General features: G+C 41.4%; 1 protein-coding gene across 20 annotated transcripts in view; it reads right to left on the bottom strand.

Moving 5' to 3' along the window:
- The window catches only part of OTOF (otoferlin), a 298,562-nt gene that overhangs the window by 5,336 nt on the left and 272,270 nt on the right, over positions 1 to 20,956 (bottom strand). For 11 of the 20 annotated variants that reach the window (XM_077291809.1, XM_077291816.1, XM_077291817.1 and 8 more), the window contains 4 exons: positions 16,902 to 17,000; positions 12,205 to 12,446; positions 11,919 to 12,097; positions 11,675 to 11,775 (listed from right to left, as the gene is read on the bottom strand). In XM_077291809.1, the coding sequence (XP_077147924.1) occupies positions 11,675 to 11,775; positions 11,919 to 12,097; positions 12,205 to 12,446; positions 16,902 to 17,000 (621 nt within the window). Of the gene's footprint in view, positions 1 to 10,507; positions 10,703 to 11,674; positions 11,776 to 11,918; positions 12,098 to 12,204; positions 12,447 to 16,576; positions 16,676 to 16,901; positions 17,001 to 20,956 lie in introns of all 20 variants that reach the window. The other 9 variants (XM_077291812.1, XM_077291818.1, XM_077291830.1 and 6 more) reach the window with 4 other exon arrangements.

The following is a 20,956-nucleotide window of genomic DNA, read 5'->3' as shown; positions in this document are numbered from 1 at the left end:
CAATTTTTCCACTGTTATGTTCTGTGGTGTATTTCTAATTGACTCCAGTGGGTCCTTTATGGTCCTATTATTCTGACTATGGATTACCTTTATTTATGATCTATATTGACTATGTGGTACTCCAGTAGCTGGATGTGTTTTTCTGGTGATCATGGGGCAAATGTTACAAGTGTACACATACAGCCAGTGCCGGACCGGGACTGAGAAGCTGCCCCCGGTCCACAAACCCCTCCAGCCCAAAGACAATATCAGCCACTTCTACATCCCAGATAAAGCCCCGGCCGATCTCCTTATTGGGAGCAACGAGTCCCATCATCGCTGCAAGCGACCAAGGAAAACTCACAACTCAACATTATACAGAGAGAATCAGCAATAAGAAGGGATTTACCAACGTCGCCCCTCCTCAACCACGCACATTGGGTACACGTCACCCAACCACGCACATTGGGTACACGACACCCAACCACGCACATTGGGTACACGTCACCCAACCACGCACATTGGGTACACGTCACCCAAGCACGCACATTGGGTACACGATACATCAGATACACGTCACCCAACCACACACATCAGGTACAGGTCACCCAACCACACACATCAGGTACAGGTCTCCCAACCACACACACATAGGGTACACGATACATCAGATACATGTCACCCAACCACACACATCGGGTACATGATACATCAGATACACATCACCCACCCACAAACATCAGGGGCACGATACATTAGATACACCTCCCTCAACCACACACATCGGGTACATGATACATCAGGTACATGTCACCCAACCACAAACATCGGGTACACGATACATCAGATACATGTCACCCATCCACAAACATTGCGTACACGTCACAACCATGCACATCGGGTACACGATACATCAGATACACGTCACAAAACCACACATATCGGTTACACGTCACCCAACCACACACATTGGGCACAAGATACGTCAGATACACGTCACTCAACCACAAACATCGGGTACATGATAGATGAGATACACGTCACCCATCCACAAACATAGAGTACACGATACATCAGATACATATCACCCATCCACACACATCGGATACAGGACACATCAGATTCACAATACATCTGACACATGATACATCCGATACACGTCTACACCCATTTTTTTTTGCACTAGATCTCCACTGTGAACTTTTCCTTATAATATCTTACTGACTGCTTTCCTCCTGCTCCTCTTCGTCCTTCCAATCTTCTCCTTTCCTCCTGCTCCTCTTCGTCCTTCCAATCTTCTCCTTTCCTCCTGCTCCTCTTCATCCTTCCAATCTTCTCCTTTCCTCCTGCTCCTCTTCATCCTTCCAATCTTCTCCTTTCCTTCTGCTTCTCTTTGTCCTTCCAATCTTCTCCTTTCCTCCTGCTCCTCTTTGTCCTTCCAATCTTCTCCTTTCCTCCTGCTCCTCTTCGTCCTTCCAATCTTCTCCTTTCCTCCTGCTCCTCTTCGTCCTTCCAATCTTCTCCTTTCCTCCTGCTCCTCTTCGTTCTTCCAATCTTCTCCTTTCCTTCTGCTTCTCTTTGTCCTTCCAATCTTCTCCTTTCCTCCTGCTCCTCTTTGTCCTTCCAATCTTCTCCTTTCTTCTCGCTCCTCTTCGTCCTTCCAATCTTCTCCTTTCCTCCTGCTCCTCGTTGTTCTTCCAACCTTATCCTTTCCTCCTGCTCGTCTTCGTCCTTCAAATCTCCTTTCCTCCTGCAGTATCCTCTTCCTCAGCTGCTTCCTCTGCTGGCAAACCCCTGATGTAGATTATGTCAAGAGGATGTGGCCAGCTGGGAGCCGTCCCCTCCACTAACCAGTGTCAGTGCTTGTGCGTCCTATTGCCAATAGAGGCAGCAGGAGAACGTGGAGCTAATATAGTGGAAGGTGGAGCAACCCACCCACTTGCGACTAGATGACATGGGAACCACCGCCCACCTGCACAATGAGATTATAGGTTCAGGTGGCTGAAAGCATCTTCCTCTATAATTCAGGAGGTCGGTATAACTCAGCAAAGCCATGTGTGATACATCTTCATTGTACGATCATGTGAGGTCGGTCACAAATTTGAGGTTGCTACATCTCATTCTTGTAAAACGATACCATTTGACATATATACAGTCCAGCTTCAAAATCAACCGATTTCTTCTCCCTATCCACCTTAAATAAATAGATTGAAAAATGTCTACCCTTCTGCCTGAGAAGGGTAGGATTCTTCAGTCCCAGACTCCTCGTGGATGGGTCGGGGAGACTTCCTCTGTGGTCAGTGAGGGGAATGTCCTCCTCAAGTATAAGTCCCAGCACCTAAAGATCACAAGCAATTGGCTGTGATTCTGCTGCCACGATGGACGAAGCGCCCGGTCCTGTCATGCAATGATGCTGTTTTGGTTTTCCATTCCTGTTTCCCCTTAATGCGGAGTTCTCCCGCACTCTCTGTCCTCGGGGGAGGTCGCCTCTCGGGTTCCATAGATATCATGCTATTTGGCGGAACATACAGACACATATTGTTCCATTTTTGCTTCTCTGCTCCTGAGAATAATTGGGTCATGGAAATTTTGGTGAAATCCCTCACCAGCAAATGTGGTTTTATAAATAGGAAAAGCATAAAAAAATGTGAGAAAATCTGGTTGGGAAATCCAACACGGGATAATGATGACTAATCATTGTGGTCAGCCCGCTGGTTTGGACGTCGGCGCTCTTGGGTAAGCGGCTGGACCGTATGTCAGTGTCACCCCCGGCTCCAGTATTAAAGGAAAAGTGTCATCAGGAAACAATCCAGAGCTTAAATCAGATCTTTACCTTAATTTTATTCTTTTCAATTTTCCATATTATAATCTATGTAAAAAAAAATGTTTTCGCTGTTTTTACACTGGTCACTGGGTCTTATATTATACTCACACATCCTTCTCTGTACAAAAGACTTGTCAGCAGTTTCATTGTCATCACAAACTCATTAACAAGATTATAATGACTAATAACACAGCTCACCTCCTCCCCTTCCTGTACAATAACTGATAATACCCCTAAATACACTGCTCAAAAAAAATAAAGGGAACACTTAAACAACAGAATATAACTCCAAGTAAATCAAACTTCTGTGAAATCACACTGTCCACTTAGGAAGCAACAGTGATTGACAATCAATGTCACATGCTGTGTAAATGGAATAGACAACAGATGGAAATTATTGGCAATTATCAAGACCCCCTCAATAAAGGAGTGGTTCTACAGGTGGGGACCACAGACCACATCTCAGTACCAATGCTTTCTGGCTGATGTTTTGGTCACTTTTGAATGTTAGTTGTGCTTTCACACTCGTGGTAGCATGAGACGGACTCTACAACCCACACAAGTGGCTCAGGTAGTGCAGCTCATCCAGGATGGCACATCAGTGCGAGCTGTGGCAAGAAGGTTTGCTGTCTGTCAGCGTAGTGTCCAGAGGTTGGAGGTGCTACCAGGAGACAGGTCAGTACACCAGGAGATGTGGAAGGGCCGTAGGAGGGCAACAACCCAGCAGCAGGACCGCTCCCTTAGCCTCTGTGCAAGGAGGAACAGGAGGAGCACTGCCAGAGCCCTGCAAAATGACCTCCAGCAGAAAATGTGCATGTGTCTGCACAAACGGTTAGAAACCGACTCCATGAGGATGGTCTGAGCACCTGACGTCCACAGATGGGGGTTGTGCTCACAGCCCAACACTGTGCAGGACGCTTGGCATTTGCCACAGAACACCAGGATTGGCAAATTCACCACTGTCGCCCTGTGCTCTTCACAGATGAAAGCAGGTTCACACTGAGCACATGTGACAGATGTGACAGAGTATGGAGACGCCGTGGAGAGCAATCTGCCTGCAACATCCTTCAACATGACCGGTTTGGCACTGGGTCAGTAATGGTGTGGGGTGGCATTTCTTTGGAGGGCCGCTTAGCTCTCCATGTGCTTGCCGGAGGTAGCGTGACTGCCATTAGGTACCGAGATGAGATCCTCAGACCCCTTGTGAGACCATATGCTGGTGCGGTTGGCCCTGGGTTCCTCCTGATGCAGGACAATGCCAGATCTCATGTGGCTGGAGTGTGTCAGCAGTTCCTGCAAGATGAAGGCATTGAAGCTATGGACTGGACCACCCGCTCTCCAGACCTGAATCAGATTGAGCACATCTGGGACATCATGTCTCGCTCCATCCACCAACACGTTGCACCACAGACTGTCCAGGAGTTGGCGGATGCTTTAGTCCAGGTCTGGGAGGAGATCCCTCAGGAGACCATCCGCCGCCTCATTAGGAGCATGCCCAGGCATTGTAGGGAGATCATACAGGCACGTGGAGGCCACACACACTACTGAGCATCATTTCCTTGTCTTGAGGCATTTCCACTGAAGTTGGATCAGCCTGTAACTTCATTTTCCACTTTGATTTTGAGTATCATTCCATCTCCAGACCTCCGGGGGATATTAGTTGTGATTTACATTGATCATTTTTAGGTTTTCTGGTTGTCAACACATTCCACTATGTTATGAATAAAGATTTACAACTGGAATATTTCATTCAGTGATATCTAGGATGTGGGATTTTAGTGTTCCATTAATTTTTTTGAGCAGTGTACATTAAATAACACAGGATCCACCATTCACAATAGATGATGTCACAGCTCACCTCCTCCTCCTGTACAATGACTGATAACACCTCTATATACGGCAGATAACACAGGATCCACTATTCAGCTGTATATAGAAGTGTTATCATTTATTGTACAGGAGGAGGAGGTGAGCTGTGACATAACCTATTGTGGATGGTGGGTCCTGTGTTATGTCACAGCTCACCTCCTCCTCCTGTACAATAAATGATAACACCTCTATATACAGTAAATAACAGGATCCACCAGTCACAATCGCTGATGTCACAGCTCTCCTCCTCCTCCTCCTGTACAATAACTGATAACACCTCTATATACATCTGATAACACAGGATCCACCATTCACAATAGCTGATGTCACAGCTCTCCTCCTCCTCCTGCACAATAACTGATAACACCTATATACAGCTGATAACACAGGATTCCCCATTCACAATAGATGATGTCACAGCTCACCTCCTCCTGTACAATGACTGATAAAACCTCTATATACAGCAGATATCATCTATTGTGAATGGGGGATCCTGTGTTATCTGCTGTATATAGAGGTTTTATCAGTCATTGTACAGGAGGAGGAGGAGGTGAGCTGTGATATCACCTATTGTGAATGGTGGATCCTGTGTTATCTACTGTATATAGAGGTGCTATCAGCCATAGCACAGGAGGAGGAGGTGAGCTGTGACATCACCTATTGTGAATGGTGGATCCTGTGTTATCTGCTGTGTATAGAGGTGTTATCAGTCATTGTACAGGAGGAGGAGGAGGTGAGCTGTGATATCACCTATTGTGAATGGTGGATCCTGTGTTATCTACTGTATATAGAGGTGCTATCAGCCATAGCACAGGAGGAGGAGGTGAACTGTGACATCACCTATTGTGAATGGTGGATCCTGTGTTATCAGCTGTACATAGAGGTTTTATCAGTCATTGTACAGGAGGAGGTGAGCTGTGACATCATCTATTGTGAATGGGGGATCCTATGTTGTCACAGCTCACCCCTCCTGTACAATGACTGATAAAACCTCTATATACAGCTGATAACACAGGATCCACCATTCACAATAGGTGATATCACAGCTCACCTCCTCCTCCTGTACGACTGAAAAAACCTCTATATACAGCTGATAACACAGGATCCACTATTCACAATAGGTGATGTCACAGCTCACCTTCTCCTCCTGTACATTGACTGATAACACCTCTGTATACAGTGGATAACACAGCATCCACCATTCACAATAGGTGATGTCACAGCTCACCTCCTCCTCCTGTACAATGACTGATAACACCTCTATATACAGTAGATAACACAGGATCCACCATTCACAATAGGTGATGTCACAGCTCACCTCCTCTTCCTGTACAATGACTGATAACACCTCTATATACAGTAGATAACACAGGATCCACCATTCACAATAGGGGATGTCACAGCTCACCTCCTCCTCCTGTACAATGACTGATAACACCTCTATATACAGTAGATAATACAGGATCCACCATTCACAATAGGTGATGTCACAGCTCTCCTCCTCCTCCTGTACAATGACTGATAACACCTCTATATACAGCTGAGAACACAGGATCCCCCATTCACAATAGATGATGTCACAGCTCACCTCCTCCTCCTGTACAATGACTGATAACACCTCTATATACAGTAGAGAACACAGGATCCACCATTCACAATAGGGGATGTCACAGCTCACCTCCTCCTCCTGTACAATGACTGATAACACCTCTATATACAGCAGATAACACAGGATCCACCATTCACAATAGGTGATGTCACAGCTCACCTCCTCCTCCTGTACAATGACTGATAACACCTCTATATACAGTAGATAACACAGGATCCACCATTCACAATAGGCGATGTCACAGCTCACCTCCTCCTCCTGTACAATGATTAATAACACCTCTATATACAGTAGATAACACAGGATCCACCATTCACAATAGGAGATGTCACAGCTCACCTCCTATTCCTGTACAATGCCTGATAACACCTCTATATACAGTAGATAACACAGGATACACCATTCACAATAGGTGATGTCACAGCTCACCTTCTCCTCCTGTGTACAATGACTGATAACACCTCTATATACAGTAGATAACACAGGATCCACCATTCACAATATGTGATGTCACAGCTCACCTCCTCCTCCTGTACAATGACTGATAACACCTCTATAAACAGTATAAACAGTAGATAACACAGGGTCCACCACTCACAATAGGTGATATCACAGCTCACCTCCTCCTCCTGTACAATGACTGATAACACCTCTATATACAGCAGATAACACAGGATCCACCATTCACAATATGTGATGTCACAGCTCACCTCCTCATCCTATACAATGACTGATAACACCTCTATAAACAGTATAAACAGTAGATAACACAGGGTCCACCACTCACAATAGGTGATATCACAGCTCACCTCCTCCTCCTGTACAATGACTGATAACACCTCTATATACAGCAGATAACACAGGATCCACCATTCACATTAGGGGATGTCACAGCTCACCTCCTCCTCCTGTACAATGACTGATATCACACCTCTATATACAGTAGATAACACAGGATCCACCATTCACAATAGGTGATGTCACAGCTCACCTCCTCCTCCTGTACAATGACTGATAACACCTCTATATACAGTAGATAACACAGGATCCACCATTCACAATAGGGGATGTCACAGCTCACCTCCTCCTCCTGTACAATGACTGATAACACCTCTATATACAGTAGATAACACAGGATCCACCATTCACAATAGGCGATGTCACAGCTCACCTCCTCCTCCTGTACAATGATTAATAACACCTCTATATACAGTAGATAACACAGGATCCACCATTCACAATAGGAGATGTCACAGCTCACCTCCTATTCCTGTACAATGCCTGATAACACCTCTATATACAGTAGATAACACAGGATCCCCCATTCACAATAGGTGATGTCACAGCTCACCTCCTCCTCCTGTACAATGACTGATAACACCTCTATATACAGTAGATAACACAGGATCCACCATTCACAATAGATGATGTCACAGCTCACCTCCTCCTCCTGTACAATGACTGATAACACCTCTATATACAGTAGATAACACAGGATACACCATTCACAATAGGTGATGTCACAGCTCACCTTCTCCTCCTGTGTACAATGACTGATAACACCTCTATATACAGTAGATAACACAGGATCCACCATTCACAATATGTGATGTCACAGCTCACCTCCTCCTCCTGTACAATGACTGATAACACCTCTATAAACAGTATAAACAGTAGATAACACAGGGTCCACCACTCACAATAGGTGATATCACAGCTCACCTCCTCCTCCTGTACAATGACTGATAACACCTCTATATACAGCAGATAACACAGGATCCACCATTCACAATATGTGATGTCACAGCTCACCTCCTCATCCTATACAATGACTGATAACACCTCTATAAACAGTATAAACAGTAGATAACACAGGGTCCACCACTCACAATAGGTGATATCACAGCTCACCTCCTCCTCCTGTACAATGACTGATAACACCTCTATATACAGCAGATAACACAGGATCCACCATTCACAATATGTGATGTCACAGCTCACCTCCTCATCCTATACAATGACTGATAACACCTCTATAAACAGTAGATAACACAGGGTCCACCACTCACAATAGGTGATATCACAGCTCACCTCCTCCTCCTGTACAATGACTGATAACACCTCTATATACAGCAGATAACACAGGATCCACCATTCACAATATGTGATGTCACAGCTCACCTCCTCATCCTGTACAATGACTGATAACACCTCTATAAACAGTATAAACAGTAGATAACACAGGGTCCACCACTCACAATAGGTGATATCACAGCTCACCTCCTCCTCCTGTACAATGACTGATAACACCTCTATATACAGCAGATAACACAGGATCCACCATTCACATTAGGGGATGTCACAGCTCACCTCCTCCTCCTGTACAATGACTGATATCACACCTCTATATACAGTAGATAACAGGATCCACCATTCACAATAGGTGATGTCACAGCTCACCTCCTCCTCCTGTACAATGACTGATAACACCTCTCTATACAGTAGATAACACAGGAGCCACCATTCACAATAGGGGATGTCACAGCTCACCTCCTCCTCCTGTACAATGACTGATAACACCTCTATAAACAGTATAAACAGTAGATAACACAGGGTCCACCACTCACAATAGGTGATATCACAGCTCACCTCCTCCTCCTGTACAATGACTGATAACACCTCTATATACAGCAGATAACACAGGATCCACCATTCACAATAGATGATGTCACAGCTCACCTCCTCCTCCTGTACAATGACTGATAACACCTCTATAAACAGTATAAACAGTAGATAACACAGGGTCCACCACTCACAATAGGTGATATCACAGCTCACCTCCTCCTCCTGTACAATGACTGATAACACCTCTATATACAGCAGATAACACAGGATCCACCATTCACATTAGGGGATGTCACAGCTCACCTCCTCCTCCTGTACAATGATTGATAACACCTCTATATACAGTAGATAACACAGGATCCACCATTCACAATAGGGGATGTCACAGCTCACCTCCTCCTCCTGTACAATGACTGATAACACCTCTATATACAGTAGATAACACAGGAGCCACCATTCACAATAGGTGATGTCACAGCTCACCTCCTCCTCCTGTACAATGACTGATAACACCTCTATATACAGTAGATAACACAGGATCCACCATTCACAATAGGGGATGTCACAGCTCACCTCCTCCTCCTGTACAATGACTGATAACACCTCTATATACAGTAGATAACACAGGAGCCACCATTCACAATAGGTGATGTCACAGCTCACCTCCTCCTCCTCCTGTACAATGACTGATATCACCTCTATATACAGTAGATAACACAGGGTCCACCATTCACAATAGGTGATGTCACAGCTCACCTCCTCCTCCTGTACAATGACTGATAACACCTCTATATACAGTAGATAACACAGGATCCACCATTCACAGTAGGGGATGTCACAGCTCACCTCCTCCTCCTCCTGTACAATGACTCATATCACCTCTATATACAGTAGATAACACAGGGTCCACCATTCACAATAGGTGATGTCACAGCTCACCTCCTCCCGCTCTTCATACAGACTAGCGTTTGCTGAGTATTGGGCCTATTGATCAGGGTGAAAATGATGTTTCTGATACAGGAATATGAGAAGTATAACAATCGATAGTTACAAGAATCCATTTAACACCTGATGTAAACCATACCCTTCTTCTGATGACACTTTCCCTTTCACCACCCATGAGTTTTTATCATCAGATATTTTCGTCGTATTGACATATTATTCATTCATGTTTTCTTGTGTCGATCTGATAAATTTTAAGAAAACCTTTAAAACTTATGAGGAATTACTGGAAGGTACAATGCAATATGCTCTCTGCATGTCCTGCATCACGCAGTCACTCTGCCCCATAGTAGTAGTCTGTGTGCCGCCATATGGTGCACCTGTGAGCAATGATTCTCTATGGCGACATATTTCCATAGTGTGGCACTTTTTGTACATGCATGTATCCTCTGTTTGCCGCCATTTACTGTACATAGGCACACAGAGGTACAGTGTAGGTGAATGTTACCATGTGGCGGTATTACAGGTCTGTAAGTCACAGGTATCTAATGCAGCCACCGTCTTTTCCAGTGAATTTGGCCATACCAGATCCTACGTGCAGAGCCTGAAGGAATGTATAGAAAATGGAAAATTGGCATGAAAAAGCGGAAAGACAGTACCATCACGGATGTCCTCAGACTGCAAGAAGTTTCTTAACCAAGTATCCAGGCAAAGAGTAAAGGAAGAGTCCCAGCATGAGAAGGAGGAGGATGAGGATGAGAATTTTCAGAATCAGCCAGCGGTAATTATTCCAAATGAAGTAGCGGATAGACTTCAGAGGGTTGAGAAACCAAATGAAACTGGTGTCTGGCCGTCTGGTGCCGAGGAGATGGCGGTGAGGTGGAAAATCAGGAAGGAGGAAGAAGCAAGTGAGAGAAAAAAAAGGGAGGAAAATGAGAAAGTCAATGAAAGATATAATGGAACATGAGTGGAAGTCAGAAAACTAGAGGCAATGATCCCATCTAACCCAACATTACTGGAAACCAGTGGAGAATATTCCTTTGGGGGCTTCTTATCTCCTTATCTCAGAGGAAATCTAGAACTTTTTGACCTTAAAGATGTTTAAAGGGTTTGTGGGAAATACAAAATTAGGCATGTTGAAGGCCTAACTGAATGTTGCAACAAACCAAGGGACTATGATTGCGCTAAACCCTCAATGGATCTACCCATGAAGAACTACAAACCCTACTAGGGATCACACCATACTAATTCTGTAGCTCTACTGAACTGTCTGTCATAAACTGCTGCATATCTCATCACATCCATGAAGACTCCATGTTTGGCCGCCATGGACCCAACCAATGACCACCCCGAATGACATTCATGACCTTTATGGGCAAATCGGCTATGGAACCAGCCAACAAGAAGTAAAGACCGGCTGTGAGGAAACTACACTGGCATCATATGTACGTCAGAGAATCATGCCAAGAAAAAATGGGGTTTCTGGGACGATAAAATTCAAGGACAATTCTTAAGACAGGCCATCAAGATTTGACTGATTCGAGTCCTAGGAATCAAAAAATCCACCCACTCACAGGCAACTTACTACAGCTGTGAAGGGTTGACTTAAATGGACAATGTGTAATACTTTGTCCTGCAGGTACACTATAAGGAAATTGAACATCTACCAAATTGTCGCATAGAGTAGGTAGACCCTTTGAGACCTGCACATTGTCAAGGGACCCTCAAGTATTATGCACATTTATGCAGTGAATTGCAGCTTGTTGTTTTATGTCTACATCTCTCACTAAGCCGCACTGATCATAGTAAATGGTAACGTCACTTACTTTGGTTTTTCAAGAGGATCTGGTTCGTTACGTCCCAGTCCAGCAGGAGTTTTCTCAGCTTCTTCTGCCGTCAAGAGGTGAAGTTCTGCCTCTACTTTACCCTAAACAGAATAAAGGAAATTAACCTTCTACCATTGATCAATTATCTTTCCATCTTCCATCAACTTACAGTCCAAGTGACACACAAAATTCAACAATGTCTCCTTTTTATGGTATCTGTGGATTTAAGTAATTGCCATCTTACAGTGAGCTCCATCTCATCGTTTTCGTTTCGGGCAACAAACGGCCACCATCCTTTCACCCTCTTCTGTTTGAAGATCGAAACCATTGGCAAATCAACTTCTGGGGCCACCATGTCTATAGAGCACTGCTTCGCTGTCTTCGCCCCTCGAGGGAAACGGTTCAAGTCAAGCTCTATTGCGCCTGTTGGGGGAATATATTACGAGTTCACTAACTTTTATTTTACTGTTAGAATTTATTTATTTCCTGATCTCATCAGTGATAGGGAGAGTGTTTCCGAATCATCCTACCGAGGAAGTCATCAGCAGAGAAGTGGTCGGCGTCCCAGACCTGGAGAGTGAGACGTGCCGGGATCTTGTATTCAGTTTCATCCCAAGAGAACATGGATTCTTTCTTGGAGATGACAATCTTCTCTTCAGCCACCAAATAGTCAAAAGGAAAGAGAAACCTCCAGTTGAAGTTTCCCTCACCAGTAAGAGAATGATAATGGACATCGGTGTCTTGTTTATCTTCCTGCTGACCTTTCAGCCACCTGAATATCCCACCCAAAGTCAACGGAAGAAAAAAGGTTAAATTTTTCATTTTTAATTATTTATATATTTCAGAATTTCTCCCTAAAACCTAAACCTTATAAATTTAGTTATTTACACAATGATTTTGCTTGAATACTAAGATCAAAAACAATTAGAAAGGAGGATATTTTAAGTATGTATTTTAATTAAAAACATAAATTTTAAACTATTTGAAGCTTTAAAAAAATAATCAGCATTTGAAAGCCCTTATTATTTTTAATAATGTTCCGATATAATTTCCTTTTTTAGTTTTAGGTGGTAAGGTTCCATCAGACTCTCAAGATGTATATCAAAGCTATAGCTCAATTATATATTTTATTCCCTATAGGGGAAACACTTCATATTGGGAAATTTTAATTAGGTTGATTTTTTTTTTACCTATTTGTATGTATGGAAAACTTACAAGAATATTTTAATATTCTTTAAAACATTGAATTTAAATTAAAAAATAAAACAAACACAAATTAGATTTCTAAATAATTTTTTTTACATAAATTAGATTCATTAAAGGTAAAATTTATCAAATTATATTTAGACGTTTAAAACTGAACACAAATTAAGATTTATAAACTTTAAATTGTACACAAATTATATTTAAAAACTAAAACTGTAACACAAATTAGAATTATAATTTTAAAATTTACCACAAATTAGATTTATAAATTTAAAATTGAACACAAATTAGATTTACAAATTTAAAATTTAGCACAAATTAGATTTTTAAATTTAAAATTTAGCACAAATTAGATTTATAAATTTAACACCAATTTGGGTTTCAATTGATAGAAAATATACAAATTTGCCTTTAACATTTATTAAATAATTTTAAAATACAAAAAAATAAAAATGTATTTAATTAAACATTAATGTTAATATAGAGCATTATTTAAAAAAATATGATGAGTGAAAAAATAAAGTATTTTTGTATGTGATTTCTAATATATTTTTTCAGCAAATTCTACTAATTGTTTTATTTATAGCTTCATTGCTTAATTTGAAATAATAAATATTTCTAACTAATAAATTAATATATTAAAAACATTTTCAGTAATTATAGGTGTTGCCAAAATTTTGCGAAACTCCTAAATTTATCATAATCATAACATGTTATTATTATTATTATTATTATTATTATGTCCTTGTTAAATAATATTTTACTAAAATTAAATGTAAAAAAATGTATGTAATTAAATGTACATTTCTAACAAATTATTTAGAAGTACTTAAAAAAGCAAAAAAACTAAAACAGAATGAAAAAAATGTATACATATGTAAATATTGCACAATAATATACACGTAACATAAAATATATAACATAAATCACCATTGTTCTCATGGAAAAGCACATGCAGATTCACACTACAAAAACACACACTTGCACGAAAGCCCCCAACATGCCGGCATAGAAAGGGAACGGACAGCCACACAGACCGATGGGACTTCCATCATTAACGGTTAGAGCTCATTTACTGGTTTCCGTGTCCACCCTTTACCGCTACAGTGCCGGTTTAGGTGGCGGACGCCTGGTTGCTTTTTGCACAACTTTCGGCACATTCAGTAAATGAGCTTTACTATTAGAGAAGAAGGTAGGACTCCACGAGAGGGAGATGAGCAGGCATGCCATGCAGATGCTCCAGTGATGCTTTAACCTCTCAATTACGATAGTTCTTCGGAATTAACCCCGTTGTTACTGAAGGGTTTTTCACTTTTCTAATTGACATCCCTTTCAGAAACAAAAAGGTTATGAAGACACTTACCTGGAGTCAAGAAACACAATATTAAAAAAAAATGGCGGAGTGGTAACAGACCCTCGGTTTTTTGTTATTTTTTTCTTATTTTATTGGTGCAAACACATGAAACACACTGTGTGCAGTCACACCTGCTCCTCAGAGCATCTCTAGCTGGTGGGATTGTGTGGTGGTACCAGGGCTAGAAAAGCCTCTCCAGTCCTGAGGGTAGGCATCGTACCGAAGAGCAAACGTGATGACAAGTTACTTGTATTATTTTATTTTAATATACCTTACTTTTTATTTTTATTTTTTTGTTGTTTTATCTTACTTTGTTAATTTATTTTTTATAATATTTTTGTTGTAGGATTAATTACCTCTTTTGCTTTATTCTTTTTCTGTTACTTTTGTTTTGTTTTAATGTAGCATTTTTTAACCTGTTTTAATTTACTTTTTACATTTTCTATTTGTCTGTTTTTCATTTTTATATAGTACACTTAGAATTAGAATTAGAATCATTCAACTAACCCCTTTCGTTACGGAGCATGCCCTAACATTTTTTTTGTATTCATGTTATGAACATTTATGATTCTTTTTTAAACATTACCACTTCCCTCGTATCATTTCCTCCAGTCGAATGTAGCGCACTTCTGTCTTCTTTGTAACCTACCTATGAATGTCTCCTATAAAATGTGAACCGATGCTAAAAGCTTTCGCTACCTTCTTGTGAACCTGTTTTTGCAAAATTCGCTAATTAATTTGATTTATTTGACTGTTATTTTTTTTATTTACCTTCTCCAACCAATAATTAATTAGCCAGTTGGCCACTTTTATTGTACCGAATATTTTATATCTTACAAAAAAATTGTTGTAAATTACACATTTTTTATATTCTTGGGGTGAAATGTGAAATATAAAATATATAATGTTTTTAGTTCATTTTGTTCATATAATTGCTTAAATAGGTGGTCTAAATGCAAAGTACTTTTCATTTCAATCTATGTAGTGCCATCATCTAAACTACTTTCTAATATACGGTACTTTAATTAAAAATTCCCTATCCTTCCCTAACTACACTATCTGACTACGGATCTATTTTTTTCTACTTCCGTTTTGATGACACTTTGAGAATCCCAAAAGCAGCCTCTGTTCCCTATCTGAAACTAAGCATCATCCTTAACCTCCGTTTCGAGCACTGTGCACAATGACAGCGCGCTCTGTTGCCAGCTCAGATAAGCAGTATTGAGCCAGCAACAGAGTGTGATGTCCGAATTCCTGGAGTGCAGAGACCAGTACTGCCCCCGCTAATGATGTCACTGGCCTCTGCATGGTGGGTATTCTGAAATTGCACTCTGTTGCTGGCTCATTACTGCTGATCTGAGCCAGCAACTGAGTGCGCTGTCATTGTGCACTGCATGTAAGGACTAGCCCAGTGTCACTGTTGACACGTTGTTTCAGGGAGGGGGACAGGGGTTGCGGAAGAGACCACAGCTTCTGCTCCCTGATGACGCTTTGTTTGAGTATCCCAGCATGCAAGTGTCATCAAAAAGAAAGTGGAGTTAGATAGTGTAGTTAGGGAAGGATAGAGAATTATTAATGCAAGAATATTACAAAATAGTTTAGATTATGACACTAAATAGATAGGGATTTCAAATGAAAATTACTTTGGCCTTTGGACCATCCCTTTAATGAAAAAAAAAATATTTTATGAGCTTGAGAAGTTTATATAAAACACAAATGGAAAAATAAGAAATTAAAGAAATAAATAAAATCTAAATAAAATTAATAGATTATACAATTAAGTTAAAACATTAAAAAAAAATAATTTAAAACATTTCAAATGAAGAGAAAAATTAAGAAAGTATCAGCTCGTAAAGCTGGCTATATTAAATCTATTAGCTCTAAATTTGGAGTAATTTATAACAGAAGTAATAAAGATAATAAGAACAATAATAATATAATTACAATTTGCTCTTCTTTGTTTTGAATTTTTGGGCAAAATCTGACAAATGAATCTTAAAAATCGATGCCGTCATTTTAATTTTTATTGGCAAAAAAAATAAAAAAATTGTTAAGACCAAAATCAAATTTTTTTGTTTTTTTGCCCTCAAAAACTGAAGAGTAATTTCATAGGATCAAAATAACCCAACAGAACCACCACATGGCAACCCAGAGACGAGCTAGAGATGGGAGCGGGCCAGCAAGGAATGCAGCATACCAGTGCAGTTCAGTGCAGTGAGACAAGCAGCAATGAGTGGCAGGGGATACGCACATTCTGTTCGCCCAAGGAGAGGGGGAAGGCGGGTCAGAAGGGGAAGGGGTGGGCCGTGGGGGTGAGAAGGGGACGGGCCGTGCATCATTACCCCTTAACATAGATGTCAGACATCTTCTCTCCTGTCATGAAAGCATCATCTTCTAAAATCACTTCATCAGTGTTCCAAATTATAACACGCAGCTCAAAACTAGTTGACAATAGCGCGACGATAAACACCAAGAAGAGAGACAAAAAAACAAACAAAAAAAGCAAAAAAAAAGATGCTAAATTTTTTTGTTATTCACGCACAACACAAAAGCGTAAAAAAGGCAACAACGGCAGCGTAGGAACCAGTGTGTGCGCCACAGGTATACACAGAAGCCCACACGTAACACAGAGGCAGAGGTTTGGTTGGATTTTTCACTGGTACGTACCCCCTGACAAAAATGTCACTAGACTTTTCTCCTGTGAAGTAATCATCATCTTCCAGTATTACCTCATCAGTATTCCATATTATCACTCTAAGCTCGTATCTGGTAAGGAGATAGTGAGATTAGTGAGACGTGGCGCCATGGCAGGACGGTGGGACTTCGGGGGTATTGGTGCGGGTTACCTCCTGGTAGAGTCCTTCTTGGTTTACCGGGGATCGAAGGGGTACAAACATATAGTTTATGCCTTGATGGGGTATTCTCAAGCTTGAAAGTTATATGCTACCCATGTGATAGTGGATAACTTTCTGATAGCTGGGGGTCTGACCGATGAGACCCTCCACTCTAAGAACAGGGGCTCGTGTGAATGAAATGGAGGTGGTTCATGCACACTTCTGTTCCATTTGGCTGGTCTTCAGCATGCACGTAGGACTGAATGGAGCAGCAATGTGCATGATCGAATTCTGCTCCATACACATGGGGCTTGTCAGAGGGCCCTTCAGAGATTAGAAAAAAAAAATTTGACAGTGAAGGTGATCAATGAGTGGAACAGGCGGCCACGAGAGGCGGTGCGTTCTTTTTCAATGGAAGCCTTCAACCAGTGGCTGGACAGACATCTGTCTGAGATGGTTTAGATTGACACAATGACCCTAGAGGTCCCTTCCAACTCTAACATTCTAGGATTCTATGATTCTTGGGATTGGTGGGGGTCTCAGCATTTGGATTCACAACAATCAGGAGATAACGTTCAAACTTGAGCATACCCCATTATTGGGTTTGTCCATTGAGAACAAGTTATCTCCTACCCTCAGGATAGGTGATAACTTACGGATAGGGTGTACCAGCACCAATCGGCAGGACGGTTACTTATTGGATTTGCAGGTTAGATTCCTGACAGCCGCTCTATTCATTTTCTATTGAGCTGCCAGAAAAAAAAGCAGAGTTCTGCAGCCCGATGATGGGGAATGAATGGACCGGTGGTCAAGCATGCTTCATAACTGGGATAAAAATTGCCCATTCAGCCGATCAGTGAAGGTCCTGGAGGTCAGACCATCACTGATCAACAAATATCCATTGGTTGGTTGATAAGTTATCTTTAATCCCATTAAATAACAAAAAAAATCCCTTACTGATCCCCATTATTCATGGTCTACTTCTTGACAGTGATGGAACAGGTCCGTACGCGATAGCACAACAGCCAATCACTGACCTGAGTAGTGACATGTCAACGGGTCTGATGTCAACCCCACCCTCGTTATAGGCTGCCATGTCGTATGTAGGTGATATCATCACCCGTAGTTTAGGTGACCGGCCACCACTGCAGTGAAGCAGAGGTGGCCGAGCATTGAACTAAAGCCGTAGCAGATGAGCCGATCAGCTTTAGTGTCTCCGTTCTACAGCGTCGGAGGGTGGACAATATGGGTCAGCGGTGCATCTGAACTGTCAATCTTCAGGAGCGCGAAACTTCTCCGCCTCTCGGTCTGGAAGTCAGAGGAGTGTTCTGCTCCTGAAGATGAAACGCTCAGACAAACCCTTTAAATAGTTTACAATAAAATGAAAATGAAATTAAGCCATAGAGATGGGGCACATTCCACACATGTGGTCTGAAATTTGGTTATATTCTTTTTTTAAAGTAAAAGCTACAATAATAATATAATAATAATGGAAAAAAAATATTCTCTGGAACATCAAAGTTTCCCAGATGGCAGAATAAAGGCTTCTGGGATAAACCCATAAATCATTTTCTCCATAATTTATTTCCAAATATAATAAAATTTGTATGGGAAAATACATTTCTATGGAGTTAATTGTCCCAGAATGTTGCTCCAAGGCGAGGTCAGAGTGATAGAAGAATGGATGACGGTTTGGGATGTTTTGCCTCCGGTGATCACCGGCCCGGCCGGGGCCCTGTAGACTGATTTTGCCTTTATTGTATTTTTTGCATTATCTCCGACATCACAGATATTATTATCACCGGCTCCAGACACAAATACATAGAAGTATTAAAAAAAAGCAAAACTTTTTTGTACTTTTTAGAGTCTACAGGTCAACTTACCTGATGTGGATTTACAGATTATTTCTAAAAAGCGGAATCATTATTGGAATATACAGACATGATACAAAATGCCGGAATATTAACCCTCATGATGCCTGCGAAAAACTAATATTCTGAGAATGTGACCAATCACTACATCAGAAATCGGGGCTACATTCACGCCTCATGAAGGTCACTCAGGCAGCGCCTGTCGATAATGTTAGAGGCTCGGATCAGACCCGACCTCCGCCGCGGCATGACGGTGTTCAATGGTGACAATATTCATTGACCTACACATCTGATTTGGTGGAAAATGTGTACAAATAGGTAAATCATTGAATTAAAGGGACATTTTGAACCTTTAAAATGTTGTTGACCAAGAAAAAAATGTGACAGCCAGCGGCATATGTCTCACAGACAGTCATTGGCCACTGTGGTGTATTACAGGAAATGTATCACCGAGACTGTTATTACTAGAGAAGACAAAATGATGGTAAATATAATATAATATATACACACATTTTTCTAATCCTTTTTATTTGATTGGTTTTTTTAATGCTATTTTCAGTAGACAATTATACAGTTGTGCTCAAAAGTTTACACACCCCGGCAGAATTTTTGCTTTCTTGGACAAAACTTTTCCTCCACTGTTGGTTAGTGGTTGGGTGAAGCCATTTATTGTCAAACTATTGTGTTTTCTCTTTGTAAATCATAATGACAACCCAAACATCCAAATGACCCTGATCAAAAGTTCACATCCCCTGGAGATTTTGGCTTCATAACATGCACAGAAGTTGACACAAATGGGTTTGTATGGCTACTAAAGGTAACATCCTCACTAGTGATGAGCGAGTAGCATTGTTGCTCGTGTGATTTCTGAGTATTTGGATGTGCTCGAAGATTTAGTTTTAGTTTCGTTAGTGGGGATTCCCTAACAAACAGGCATTCCTCACATGTATTCAGCCTGTCTAGCAGACGTAAATCATGCAGCTGAGGCCAGGAAAACAAATTTTTCCAGGCACATGCAAATACTCAGAGATCACCCGAGCATGCTCGGGGAGACCAGAGCAACGAGTATACTCGCTCATCACTAATCCTCATCTGTGACCTGTTTGCTTGTAATCAATGTGTGCATAAAAGCTGAGTGAGTTTCTGAGATCCAGACAGACTCTTGCATCTTTCATCCAGCCACTGACGTTTCTGGATTGTGAGTCATGGGGAAAGCAAAAGAATTGTCAACGGATCAAGGGTAAAAGGTAGTTGAACTGTATAAAACAGGAAAGAGATACAAAAATATATCCAAGGAATTGATAATGCCAATCAGCAGCGTTCAAACTGTGATTAACAAATGGAAAATCAGGGGCTCTGTAAAAACAAAACCACGGTCAGGGAGACCAACAAAAATGTCGTCCACAACTGCCAGGAAAATTGTTCAGGATGCAAAGAAAAACCCACAAATAACATCAGCTGAAATACAGGACTCTCTGAAAACTAGCGGTGTGGCTGTTTCAAGATGCAAAATAAGGAGGCACTTGAAGAAAAATTGGCTGCATGGTCGAGTCGCCAGAAGAAAGCCATTAATGCGCAAATGCCACACAGTATCTCTCCTACAATACACAAAACATAACAGAGACAAGCCTGAAAACTTCTGGAACATGGTACTTTGGAGTGACGAGACCAAAATTTAACTTTTTGGCCACAACCATAAACGTTACATTTGGAGAGAGGAAAACAAGGCCTATGATGAAAGGAACACCATTCCTACTGTAAAGCACAGAGGTGGATCGCTGATGTTTTGAGGGTGTGTGAGCTACAAAGGCACAGGAAGCTTGGTCAACGTTGAAGGAAAGATGAATGCAGCACGTTATCAGCAAATACTAGAGGCAAATTTGCACTCATCAGCCAGAAAGCTGCACATGGGACGTACTTGGACATTCCAACATGACAACGATCCAAAACACAAGGCAAAGTTGACCGGTCATTGGCTACAGCAGAACAAAGTGAAGGTTCTGGAGTGGCCATCTCA

The sequence above is a fragment of the Ranitomeya variabilis genome, chromosome 2, assembly GCF_051348905.1.
Source record: "Ranitomeya variabilis isolate aRanVar5 chromosome 2, aRanVar5.hap1, whole genome shotgun sequence".
In the NCBI taxonomy this organism is placed as follows: Eukaryota; Metazoa; Chordata; class Amphibia; order Anura; family Dendrobatidae; genus Ranitomeya; species Ranitomeya variabilis.
Note: the sequence above shows the minus strand (reverse complement) of the source record. Positions and strands in the feature narration are given on the sequence as shown.